The sequence below is a fragment of the Rhinatrema bivittatum genome, chromosome 6 (genome assembly GCF_901001135.1).
Source record: "Rhinatrema bivittatum chromosome 6, aRhiBiv1.1, whole genome shotgun sequence".
In the NCBI taxonomy this organism is placed as follows: Eukaryota; Metazoa; Chordata; class Amphibia; order Gymnophiona; family Rhinatrematidae; genus Rhinatrema; species Rhinatrema bivittatum.
In genome coordinates this window covers 75,309,588-75,322,845 of record NC_042620.1, presented here as the reverse complement: position 1 = coordinate 75,322,845, position 13,258 = coordinate 75,309,588, and the positions used below count along the sequence as shown (strand labels likewise).

The following is a 13,258-nucleotide window of genomic DNA, read 5'->3' as shown; positions in this document are numbered from 1 at the left end:
TCCACGAAGCCGCTCTACAAATCTCCTCTGGGGACACCTGATGACTTTCCACCCAGGAAGCGGCTTGAGATCGAGTAGAGTGAGCCCGGAGTTCCATGGGTAATAGCCGACCACTCAACAAATAAGCAGAATTGATGGCCTCTAACCAATGAGCTATTGTGGTCTTAGAAGCCATATTACCCCAACGAGATCCATTCCAGAGTACAAAGAGATGGTCTGACACCCTGAACTCATTGGTAAGTTCCAGGTAGCACAGCAAAGCTCGGCGAACATCCAACTTCCTCAAATCCTTAAAATCAGGGACTGACCTTTCTCAATCAGAAAAAGCCAGAAGCTCCACAGACTGATTCAAATAGAAAGACACCACCTTGGGAAGAAAGGATGGAACTGTACATGCAGGGAAACGCCTGAATCAGAAATCCTCAAAAAGGGTTCCCTACACGACAATGCTTGAATCTCAGACAGTCGGCGCGCAGAGGCAATTGCCTCTGCGCGCCGACTCTGAGATCTTTCAAGGTCGCTCTACGCAAAGGTTCAAAGGGCGCCGCACACAAGGCTTTAAGAACCAAATTCAAATTCCAAGATGGACACGGTTCTCGCACCGGGGGTCTCAAATGCTTCACTCCCCGCAAAAATCGAGACACATCAGGGTGAGCCACTACGCCCACCCCTTGTATGTTACTGTGCAAAGAACAGATCGCTGCTACCTGCACCCGCAAGGAACTCCAGGACAAGCCCTTTGATAAACCACCCTGAAGAAAGCTCAAGATGTCCGAGACTCCCGCCCGGGTAGATACGACACCGCTGGCGAAACACCATGCATCAAAAACCTTCCAGATCCGGACATAAGATAAGGAAGTGGAGACCTTACGGGACTGCAACAACGTAGTTACCACAGCATCTGAATACCCCTGGGATTTCAAACGCTTCATCTCAAAAGTCATGCTGCTAGACAAAAGCGTTCGACCTGGTCGAAATAAACCGGACCCTGATGGAGTAGGTCCGGTAGCTCCTGAAACCTCAGAGGACCGATGGCCAGATTGATCAGATCCGCAAACCATGGGTGCCACGGCCACTCGGGAGCTACTAGAATCACCTTCGCTGGATGCAATTCTATTCTGCGAAGAGTTCAACCAATAAGCAGCTAAGGAGGAAACACAAAGCAGGACATCCACCTGCCAGGGGAGAACCATGGTGTTCACGTCCTCCGCGCACGGTTCCCTGCGGTGGGCAAAGAAGCGTGGCGCCTTGGTGTTTCTGAACATTGCCATCAGATCTATACAGGGTGTTCCCCAATGGGCACAAATGCGATGAAAGGCTTCGTCCGTGAGCTCCCTTTCCCCGGGATCTAGACAATGTCGACTGAGGAAGTCCGCGTGAACGTTTTCAACCCCGGCAATGTGGGAGGCCGCTAGGCTGAATAAGTTCCGTTCTGCCCAAGTGATTTATTTATTTATTTATTTAACATTTTTATATACCGACCTTCATGAAAGAAATTCATATCAGATCGGTTTACAGATAACATGAGGGGAATAACAAAGTCAACCATATAACAAGAAATGTAAGTTACATATAACAAGGGTTATTAACCTGGAGGGCTAGAATAGCCGGAGCGATAGAAGGCATAACTGAACAAATTAGATAATACAATAATATGATGAGAAGAGGCGTAAGTGTATAGGCTACACTTGTCATAGAGTTTAGGTAGGAGTCAGTGTCTGAATTAGTGAGGGATTGCTGGAACTGTTGGTTAAGTGAAGGCCTGGGTGAAGAGCCATGTCTTAAGTTTTTTGCGGAAGGTAGACGGGCATGGTTCTAATCTGAGTTCTGTGGGCATCTTGTTCCAGATGGCAGGGCCAGCTGTAGAGAAGGTTCGTTCTTTGGTAGATGATAGGCGGGTAGATTTCGTTGTAGGGGGTTGCAGGGTGCCTTTATATGCTTCTCGAATCGGTCTGTCTGATGTGTATAATTTGAGAGGAATCTGGAGGTCTAGATGTTGTTGGTTGTGAATGACTTTGTGAATTATAGTGAGAGCCTTGTGTAATATTCTATATTTGATTGGCAGCCAGTGCAGGTTCTGTAGTATGGGGGTGATGTGTGTTCCTCTGTTGGTATTAGTCAGGATTCTTGCCGCAGCATTTTGGAGCATCTGTAATGGTTTGATAGATGAAGTAGGGAGCCCGAGGAGAAGAGAGTTACAGTAATCTGTTTTGGAAAAGAGTGTGACTTGGAGCACTGTCCTGAAATCTTGGAAGTGGAGGAGGGGTTTGAGCCTTTTCATGACTTGTAATTTATAAAAGCAGTCCTTGGTAGTGTTATTGATGGCTTTCTTAAGATTCAGACGGTTATCAATGATTACTCCAAGGTCCCTTACTTGCGTGATCTGGGTGTTGCCTGCTGGTGGATTGATTAAGGCCGAGTGGTCCGAGGAGATGATTAGGAGTTCAGTCTTATTTGCGTTCAGAACTAGATTCAGGTTGGTGAGCAGACTGTTTATAGATTTGAGGCAGATTTCCCAAAAGGCGAGGGATTTAGTGAGAGATTCTGTAATGGGAATCAGAATCTGTACGTCATCTGCATAGAGATAGAATTTTAATTTTAGGTCCGTGAGCAGTTGACAGAGGGGCAGGAGGTATATATTGAATAGTGTGGGAGACAAGGAGGAGCCTTGTGGTACTCCTAATGTTGATTTGACATCTGGGGATTCGTTGTTATTGATTTTTACATTGAAGCTTCTGTTACTTAGAAAGGAGTTAAACCAGCTGTGTGCAGATCCTGTTAATCCGATTTCTGCTAGGCGATTTAGTAGGATGGAGTGGTTCACGGTGTCAAATGCGGATGAAATGTCCAGAAGGACTAGGATAAAAGATTGACCTTTGTCTAGGCCCATGAGGATGTGGTCGGCAAGGGAGATAAGTAGGGTTTCTGTGCTAGCTGCTTTACGAAAGCCATATTGGGATGGGTGAAAGATATTGTGCTCTTCCAGGTATACGGAAAGTTGTGTATTAACAACTTTCTCCATGATTTTTGCTAAAAAAGGGAGGTTGGATATGGGGCGGAAGTTGGAGGGTTCACTTGTGTCGAGGTTAGGTTTCTTCAGGAGTGGTTTGAGGGATGCGGTTTTCAGCCTGTCCGGGTAGATTCCTTGGGAGAGTGAGCAATTTATAATGTTGGCCAATGCTCTGGAAATAGTATTCGGGATGAGAAGCAGTAGTTTAGTTGGAATGTGATCTGTTGGGTGGTTTGATGGTTTTAGTTTCTTAAGTATAGATTCGATTTCCAGTGGTGTTGTAGGTTCAAAGGAATCAAGGATGGCCCCAATATAAGTCCTGGAATTGAAAATTATGGAGGGTGGAGTTGCATTGTTTGGTAGGCGTGCTAATGTGTCTGCAGTTTTTTTCTGAAAGTAGAGTGCTAATTCGTCTGCTTTGGTTTGTGCTTGGTCGTCTGGAATGGTGGGTGTAGGGGATTTTGTGAGTTGGGAGACGTAAGAGAATAGGGTCCTGGCATCAAATTGAAGGTCGTGTATTCTGTGGGCATAGAAGTCTCTTTTTGTCTTTAAGATGGTGATCCTGTAGTTGTGGAGGGTGCGTTTGTAATCAGATAAATTAGTGGAGTTGGGGATCTTACGCCATTCGTATTCTTTGTGTCTGAGGTTTTGTTTCATCTGCTTGAGTTCTGGGGAGAACCAGGGTTGTTTCTTCTTCTGTATTGAGTTGATTATTTTCACCGTTTTAGGACATAATTTATTTGCTATTGCCTCAGTGATATTGTGCCAAGAGAGGAAGGCTGCATCTGGGCTAGTGGTGTTCAGGTTGGGGAGTTCTTTGGTGAGTTGATCACTGAGTGTGTCAGAAGTGCAGGTTTTCCTAAATTGGATGGTGGAAGGTGGTTGAGGAGGTTTAGGGTTTTCTTGAGTCATGAGTGTGGTTGTAATTATTGAATGGTCTGACCAGGGAATTGTGGTACAGATAGGATCATTTTTATAAGATATATTAGAATTGATGAAGATGAGGTCCAGAGTGTGTCCTGCTTTATGGGTAGGTTTTTCTATGATTTGTTTAAAGCCCATTGCACCCAGGGTGGAAAGGAGTGCTTCACAGTTAGGGGTGAGGGGAGAGGCGTCTACATGGAGGTTGAAGTCCCCCATTATTATGGCTGGTGAGTCCATGTTGATGTATTTGGCTATTGTTTCTATTAGGGGGGAGATATCTGAGTCCAGAAGTCCTGGCGGAGCATATATTAGAAGAATTTGTAGGAGTTTAGATTTGAAAAGGCCTAATTCGAGTTTTGTAGATGTGATGATTTTGATTGGAAGTGAAATAAGTTTGAATTCCTTTTTGGAGGCTAGAAGAATACCACCTCCTCGTTTCTTTTTTCTGGGGATCGAGATGATGTCGTAGAGGTGAGTCGGTAACTGGTTTATTAGGGCTGTGTCTGAGCTTTTTAGCCAGGTTTCTGTGATAGCACAAATATCTGGCTTTGAATCTGAGAGGAAGTCATTGAGGACGTGTGTTTTCTTTGTCAGCGATTGTGCGTTGAGAAGGGTAAGGGAGAACATGGTGAGACCTAGCATCTGCGTGAGCGGAGACGTCATGATTGGAATGAGAGATCTGGTAGTGTGTCTTGATGGTTGTTGAAAGGCTTTTGTGTGATGGAGGTGGCGGTGGTATATGATAGGAATAGGGAAGATTTGCATGTTGACTTCTCTAGGAAGGAAGTGGGTCGTGGTGGAAGGCTAGTCTGACTGTGGAAGGAATGTTATAAGAGCTTAGGTCAAATTGAGAGTGAAGCATGAGTCTGTTTGCTGAAGAGCTGGATGTTTGAGCGAGCTGTTTGCGTCTGTCTGGATGGGAGGGCTGAGCGTTGTGCGCTTCGGGAGGGTAGGGGGTGATGCCCTTTGTATGGGGTCTCAGAGGTGGCTGGAGAGTTGTTGGAGAGGTAGACTTTTATTCCATACTGGTGAAAAGGTCTGTTCCATAACTTTGCTGGCTGTTGCCTATGTTGGGGGTTTAGGTTGTTTCGCAGGTATGGCTCGAGCCTCCTCGGGGCTCTACGAAGGGGCGAGACAAAGGGGCAGGCCCCTTTGTTGTGCTCCTTCGGCGCGCGACGCGCGGCGCCTGGCTGAAGACTTTTTAAATCCCCTCTGGGCTGGCTCCTATTGGAGGGCGGGCGGGGCTTCCGATCGCGGCGTTCTCGGTGCGGTTTTTTAAATGTGGGCAGCTGTTTTTTTTTCTGCCTTGCTGCTGAATGAGCCGCGCTGTCGGCGAGGGACTGCCTGGGGGGAGATCAGCAAACAAGCTTCCAATGCTACCGGTTGACTCCTTGTTCCTCCCTGACGGTTGATATAAGCCACCGTGGTCACATTGTCGGATAGAACCCGCACCAACTTGCCACGGAGAATCGGAAGAAACGCTTGCAGAGCCAATCTCACCGCTCTGGTCTCCAGGCGATTGATGGACCACCGAGCCTCCTCTGAGGACCACCTGCCCTGCACCAACTTCCTCTGACAAATCATCCCCCAGCCATAAATGCTGGCATCTGTCGTGACCACTGTCCAATCCGGAATCACCAAAGGCACCCCCCGCCTTAAGTTGCCTGGGTTGAGCCACCAGCCTAGGCTGGAATGAGCACATTCCATCAGAGGCAAAGGAATATGAAACTGTTCTGAGACTGGGTTCCAGCGGGAGAGTAACGCTGATTGCAAAGGCCACATATGAGCGAAAGACCAAGGAACCAATTCCAGAGTCGATGTCATGGAACCCAGCACCTGTAAATAATCCCAAACTATTGGAGAAGACTTGGCTAACAAGGCCCGAACCTGACCTTGAAGCTTGGTTACACGCTCTTCCGTTAGGGATACCGTGTCCTGACGACTGTCGAACAAAGCCCCCCAAAACTCCAAGGACTGGGAGGAAGCCAGTCCACTCTTGGCCAGGTTGACCACCCAACCAAGGTTCCATAGCAACTGCAGCAACCAATGGACTGCTTCCTGACAATGCAATTCCGACTTTGCTCGGATCAGCCAATCATCCAAGTACGGATGTACCAGATATCCCTCCTTGCGGAGCTGCGCCGCCCCTACCACCATTATTTTGGTGAATGTTCTGGGTGGTGTGGCTTGTCCGAATGGTAATGCCTGGAACCGATAGTGGTGTCCCAAGACAGAAAACCGTAGAAAACTTTGATGATCTTCTCGGATGCTGATATGCAGATACGCTTCGGTGAGATCCAGAGATGCCAGAAACTCCCCCCGTCTCATCGATGCAATGACGGATCTTAGTGTTTCCATACGGAATTGAGGAATCCACAGGCATCTGTTGACCCGCTTGAGGTCTAGAATGGGGTGAAAGGTTCCTTCTTTTTTTGGCACCACAAAATAAATGGAGTACCGGCCCTTTCGAAGCTCCTCCGACGGCACCGGCACGATGGCTCTGAGGTCGAGCACCCGCTGCAGCGTTTCTTGTACCGCTCTGCGCTTTGGTGCCTGGCCGCAGGGAGAGACCAGGAATCACTGGTGGGGCATACGTGCAAAATCTAACGTGTAACCGTGTCTTATCACAAAGGATCCACTGATCTGACGTTATTTTGGCCCACTCCTCATAGAACAGAACCAGTCTGCCGCCCACCACTGGGACCGAGGAATGAGCCGGCTGCCCATCATTGTGAGGTCTTTCCACCCAGTGTGCTCTGGCCGGAGCCAGGCCTACCAAAACGCTGCCCTCGAAAGGACAGAGTGTAGGACTGCTGCCTACTGGTGTTGTGACGAAAGGAAGAAACTGATCCTCGAGAAGTCCGGGTCCTCCAACCTCCGCGAAAACGAGACCTAGAGGGAAAAGCTCCTCTCGACTTCAGCTTATCCTCCAGCAGACAATGTACCTTATTCTCGCCTAAGGACTTGACTAGGTCCTCCAGTTCTTTGCCGAAAAGCAGCTTACCTTTGAACGGCAGGGAGCCTAGTTGAGCCTTCGCAGACACGTCCGCAGCCCAGTTACGTAGCCACAAGAGACGTCGAGCGGACACCGCCAATACCATGGTCCTGGCTGATGTGCGAAACAAATCGTAAAAGGCATCCGCACTGTAGGCAATGACAGCCTCCAGACGCCCCGTCTGTAGAGCTTCTTCCTGGGATAAAGACTCCTTGGCAAGGAGTTGTACCCAACGTAGACCTGCTCACAACAAAAAATTACTACACATTGCTGCCTGAATCCCCAGGGCGGAGTCTTCAAATATCTGTTTAAGCTGAATTTCCAGCTTACAATCCTGCAGGTCCTTCAGGGCTGTTCCCTCCGTGACCAGATAGTGGTCTTCTTTGTGACCGCAGCCACTGCTGCATCCACCTTAGGGACCCACAATAGTTCCAAGGCCTCCTCGGGTAAGGGATAGAGCTTATCCATGGCCTTTGCCACCTTCAGGCCCAAGTCCAGAGTGTCCCACTCTTTAAAAAGCAAATCTGTGGCTGAAAAATGGAAGGGGAAGGACAAAGGAGGCCCCCGGAGACCCAACACCACAGGGTCCGTAGCCCCAAGCCGAGACTTCCCCTGAGGAAGCTGAATTCCTAGCTCCCCCAGGATAGCAGGGATAAGAGGTCCTAGTTCATCTCTGCGAAAAAGACGGACCACCTTTGGATCATCCCTGTCCGTCCCATGGACTCCCCTCAGCCCTCCTTGTGGTTGCTCTGCATCTCCCTCCACCCCCCCCCCCCTCGGGGGCTGGGAAGGCAACTCCAGGTCGCCTTGGTCCTCCGATGCTGAGGAAGAATCTGGGTCCGCCACCGGGGTTCTTAAGGGCTTTGGTCGCTGGCCAGGCAAGGAACCCGCGTCCTGAGGAGTCCGAGCCTGCTTCGGAGGCCGGGGCTGGGAGTCCATGAGGAGAGGCCTCTTCTTACCCGCCTTGTGGGCCTTAAAAGCCTTATGCATGAGTAGAACAAAATCGAAGGAAAATGAAGACTCCAATGAAGTATCATTTGTATCCCCTGCAGCATCATCATCAGCATTAGGCCTGCCCCATCCACGGGCCTGTCCCCCTCAGGGACCCTGCACTGCAGGGACAAACTGGGAGGAAGTTCCTCCTCCCCTGGCGCTGCCTGCGCTACCACGAACGGAGGCAAAATGGCGCTCACAGACTGAGCCGCCGACCTCGAGGGACCTAAAATGGCGCCCGTTCCTGCGCTGCCCAGGAACGGAGCAGGGATCGCATCCGGCAGCTCTCCAAATGCGCCCATCACTGTCTGGACCAGGAGAATGACCCCCTTCGGGGCCGCAGAGGCACCTTCGCCCCCGGAAACACACGCGGCGCACAGGCTGTCCTTCCCCCAGTTGTCCGGCGCCTCTGTGTCCTGAACCTACTGGGGGGAGTGAGCCAGGCTTGCCGGTATCACCCCCAATAGTAGAATGTATTGATCGATGGGTCCTGAACCCACAACACTCACAGTCTCTGTAACCAGGGGGGATGGTTCCCTCAGGACCTCACAACCCCCTGGGAGGCGGGAGACCCCGACCTGCAGGAAAACACTGCGGTCTGTCTCCTGAAATGAAAACTGTCCCTACTGTATTTCTTTCCCTGCCGTTCCAGTGGCCCCTTCGGGATCCTCTAGGATTCAGCTGGTTGCCCATCCAACTGGTCCTGACCCTCCACCCCCGATGGACCCTGCAGTGGACCCTGATCTAGATGACCCGACGCCCTTGGGATGTTCCTCGGGTTCTACGCCTTTTCCAGAGCGATGAGATGGTTCCGCTTATCACACATGTCCTGGCCGGATTAGATATTGAGGCCCCCGCCACCAGCACTGCACCGAAGAGGGGGGATCCCGTCCTACCAGGGCTCAAGCCACCTTCAAAAACTTTCCTTTTCATCCTATGCTCCTCCAATTGCTGTCCAGGGGATGGGAGACTCCAGAGGCCTCTCTGCGGGTTGGCAGAGTTATGGACAGACTGAATCCACTCCCCGAGGAGTCCCTGGAACTACTTAAGGTAGCGAAGGTGGATGCGTCGGTATCCGCAGTCACGGCTAGGACACCTATTCCTGTAACTGGAGGAGCAGCCCTCAGGGATTTGCAGGACTTCAATATTAAGTCAGAGGTCCCGAAGGGTAAAAAAAGTAAAAAAAAAAAATTTAAAAAAATTTTGAAGTCTGCCTGCGGCTGTCGGGTCGAAAACCGGACGCTCAATTTTGCCGGCGTCCGATTTCCGAGTCCGTGGCTGTCAGTGGGCTCGAGAACAGATGCCGGTAAAATTGAGCGTCGGCTGTCAAACCCGCTGAGAGCCGCCGATCCAGGCCAAAAGGAGGTGCTAGGGACGCGCTAGTGTCCCTAGCGCCTCCTTTTGCCCGTTTCTACCGCCGGGCCTCATTTAAATACTGAATCGCCCGCTCTCCCGCGGACTTCACTGAATCAGCCCGAATGTTAGGAATTATGAGGAAGGGAATGGTTAACAAAATGGAAAATGTCATAATGCCTCTATCGCTCCATGGTGAGACCGCACCTTGAATACTGTGAACAGTTCTGGTCACCGTATCTCAAAAAAGATATAGTTGCGATGGAGAAGGGCAACCAAAATGAATAAGGGAATGGAACAGCGCCCCTATGAGGAAAGGCTAAAGAGGTTAGGGCTGTTAAGCTTGGAGAAGAGACAGCTGGGGGGGGGGGGGGGGCGGAAATAAGATTAAAATCATGAGAGGTCTTGAATGAGTAGATGTGAATCGGTTATTTACACTTTCGGATAATAGAAGGACTAGAGGGCACTCCATGAAGTTAGCAAGTAGCACATTTAAGACTAATTGGAGAAATTTCTTTTTCACTCAACGCACAATTAAGCTCTGGAATTTGTTGGCAGAGGATGTGGTTAGTGCAGTTAATGTAACCGGGTTTAAAAATGGATTGGATAAGTTCTTGGAGGAGAAGTCCATTAACTGCTATTAATCAAGTTGACTTAGGGAATGGCCTCTTCTATTACTGGCATCAGTAGCATTTAGTCTTCTTAATGTTTGGATACTTGCTGGGTTTTTGTGGCCTGGTTTGGCCTCTGTTAGAAACAGGAGGCTGGGCTTGATGGATCCTTGGTCTGACCCAGTACGGCAATTTCTTATGTTCCCCCTCTCACCCAGGCACTCCCAGCACAAAGTTTCTGCTTCCCCACTCAGCTGCCTGTTGGTCCTGCAGCTGCTACAGCGCATAGTCTTTTTCCTGCATTCTGTCATGAAAGCCTTGTGTCCCCAGCAAATATTTTCACCCACGTGGCTTGGGAGAAACTAGAGCGTGCCTTGCAACTTTCCTCCAATGGCTCCACTGCTTGTGCCTCTGTGTCCCTATTTGTACCGCTGCTCCTCTCTCATCATTCAGGACCTGGCTTATTTTAACTTTATCAGCCACAAACAGGGAAAGGAACCCTGTAACTCCCCTTTCTCCCTTTATTTTTTTTTATTCAATGAAGGTGGTAGGGGAAGGAAAATGGGTAGTGTGAACTAGCCCAGTCCTAAACAGAAAGACTGGAAGTCTCCTAGTTCCTGCTCTGCTTTAATAATGGAGAGATGAGGAAAAAAAAAAACCCACTTTCATCTTGACAGCCGCTGTTTTTCAAGGATTCTCTATCTTGGTAGACTGCTCATCTGGGGGAGGGAGGACGAGCCTTTCGCTATAGGAGCTGCCCACATCTTTCTTGTGGAAACAATCTAACCAGGCCTTCAGATATGGCACAGGATACTGGAGACAGAGAATACTGGCAGGCTGAGATCAGCACAGATGCATATAAAGTGTGATGTCAGCAAGCATTTTGTTCTGTCTCCATCTACTGGTTGGTAGGCATAACCCATTTGTTAATATTGCTCTGACTGGTTGAAACAGGAAGATTCCTTTATTGATTGGGCAGTTCCCGCCTGCTCCTTTTGGCTTTCAGCACAACTGGAACCAGGGCTGGAATGTGGCCCCAAAGTGCCTTCTTTTGTGACTACCCAGATGTTTTCCACCTATTTTATATCCCCTTCTAACTTTAGTCAGTTGTAGTCACAGTCTTCGACTAGGGCCAGGTACCAGGGCTCTTTCCAGAACCCTGCAATCATTGGCCCTAAATCAGACCACTAAGTGTCACTACTGCACGATGACCAACACTCACTCCCCTCCAAAGACAGTGAATGCTGTTTCTGCAACATCCCTAGCCAACATGAAAAGTGAAGACATACCCCAGGAAGCATAACCAGGTTCTCCGCATGGCAGTGAATCACTGGAAAACCCATAGTTTAAAATTTCTTAAAAAAAGAAAGCTTGAACTTTTCAAATTATATTTTAAAAAAGTGTTGAAATTTCCTGCATTCATTAAAATTACAAAAATTATTTAACCTATTTAGTGTTAACAAGTGTCCTGGGTATACTGATAAAAGAAGGTCACCTACCTAGACTGAGTACAAGTTTGTTTTCCTTGGCAAATGTTAACACCTCTGGACCCAACAAGAAATGAAGCAACATTTCAATGCCCAAAAGTTGAATGGATGGGATCACTGGTGTTCCAACTACACTAGAATTCAAGTTCATTCGAGGCGTGGCAGGAGTGCTGAAAGGGAAGGAGCCTATGGAAAAGCATACATGTTTATTGAATTTTCCAAATATATCACAAGTACATATGTGCATGAGATTTGAGTAAGATATACAGAAAACATATATAGTTCCAAACATTGATGGAACTTAGCAAACAAGAAACCATCCCATCTGCTTACTGTCTATTAAGACCCCAAAAATTAGCATCCTTGTAAATATCCAAGTGCTGTCTATTGAACGAAATTGTCTTTCTAACCCTCACAAACTCAAAAGGAAATATGGTTCTTACCTGCTAATATTCGCTCCTATAGTACCACAGATCAGTCCAGACCCTGGATTTTGCCTCCCTGCCAGTAGATGGAGTCAGAGAAAGTTTAACCTACACAAAATCCAGTGCGCCATCTGCAGACACTCAATACTGACTTGTACCCAAGTCAAGGTGACAGCAACAACCATAAATTTCTAAACAAATTCCCTCCATTCTAACGAGCCAGAGGAAAGGGAAGTTGCATTAAAAAAACCAATGGAAAACTTGTTTTACAAATTTAACATAAGCGTTTAGCATTAAAAACCTCCAACAACTCTGAACTATATACAAAGCAACAGTACAAGTGGCGCACTATCCCGCCCCCCCAGTAAATGGGTGGGTCTCAGAACTAATCTGTGGAACTACAGATACAAAAATTAGCAGGCAGAAACCAATCTTCCTTTCCCTGTACATGCCCAGAACAGTCCAGACTCCTCAGATGTACCCGATGTCCCCTTAACTCCTGGAGAGTTCCGCTCATAGAACACTCATACTAAAGTACATGGAAATCAGAGCCCTGACATCCAAGCGATAATGTCTAGCAAAAGAGGGCAATGGCTTCCCAATAGCCGCCCAGCAAATTTCATGCAGTGACACCTGCTGTGACTCAGCCCAGGAACTCGCCTGAGTGCACCACTAAACCCTCCGGCAGCGGGCACCCTTTAGAAATGTAAGTTGACTTGATCGCTTCCTTCAGCCACCACACAATTGGAGCCTTAGACTACTTATTTCCCTTCTTTGGACCACTCTACAGTACAAGAGGTGATACAATCTACAAGGAGATGATGCGATCTATGGAAATCATAAGTGGCCTTTAGATACCTTGATAATGCATGCTTCCATCTAAGAAGCAAAGCTCCTCTCCATGAGGCGTAGACAAATCCGAATCCATAAAAATTGGAAGCTCTATTGTCTAATATGGAAAGCCAAGACTACCTCAGGCAGAAAAGATGGCACCATGCAAGAAGATACCCCCGAATCAGATATCCGTAGGAAGGGATCTCAACACGACAGCACCTGGAGCTCCAAAATTCTCCTGGCTGAACAAATATCCACAAGAAAACCACTTGAAGAGTTAAGACCTAACCGTAGTTCTCTTTAGTGGTTCAAACAGAGCCTCACACAATCCTCTACGGATTAGATTCAGATTCCAAGATGGACAAATGTTCTGTACCTGAGGACACAAGTTCTTAGCTCCCTGAAGGAACCATAGAATATCTGGATATTCGGACAGAAGATACCCTTGCACCTTACCCTGGAGACAACCCAATGTCAGTACCTGTAAAAGCCAGTCCCTTGACCAGAATCTTTCTGTACAAAAGCCAAAATATGCAACACTGTAGCCTGAACAGACAGACTGCACTCAGTCAACAGCAGACCAGGCCTCAAAGATCCTCCAAACTTGCACATTCATCAAGGATGTA

At 48.2% G+C, this 13,258-nt stretch overlaps 1 protein-coding gene across 3 annotated transcripts in view; it reads right to left on the bottom strand.

Annotated features, from left to right (window-relative positions):
* Positions 1-13,258, bottom strand: part of RIF1 (replication timing regulatory factor 1) — a 438,203-nt gene that overhangs the window by 316,585 nt on the left and 108,360 nt on the right. For all 3 annotated transcript variants that reach the window (XM_029605462.1, XM_029605460.1, XM_029605461.1), the window contains exon 12: positions 11,386-11,559. In XM_029605462.1, the coding sequence (XP_029461322.1) occupies positions 11,386-11,559 (174 nt within the window). The remainder of the gene's footprint in view (positions 1-11,385; positions 11,560-13,258) is intronic.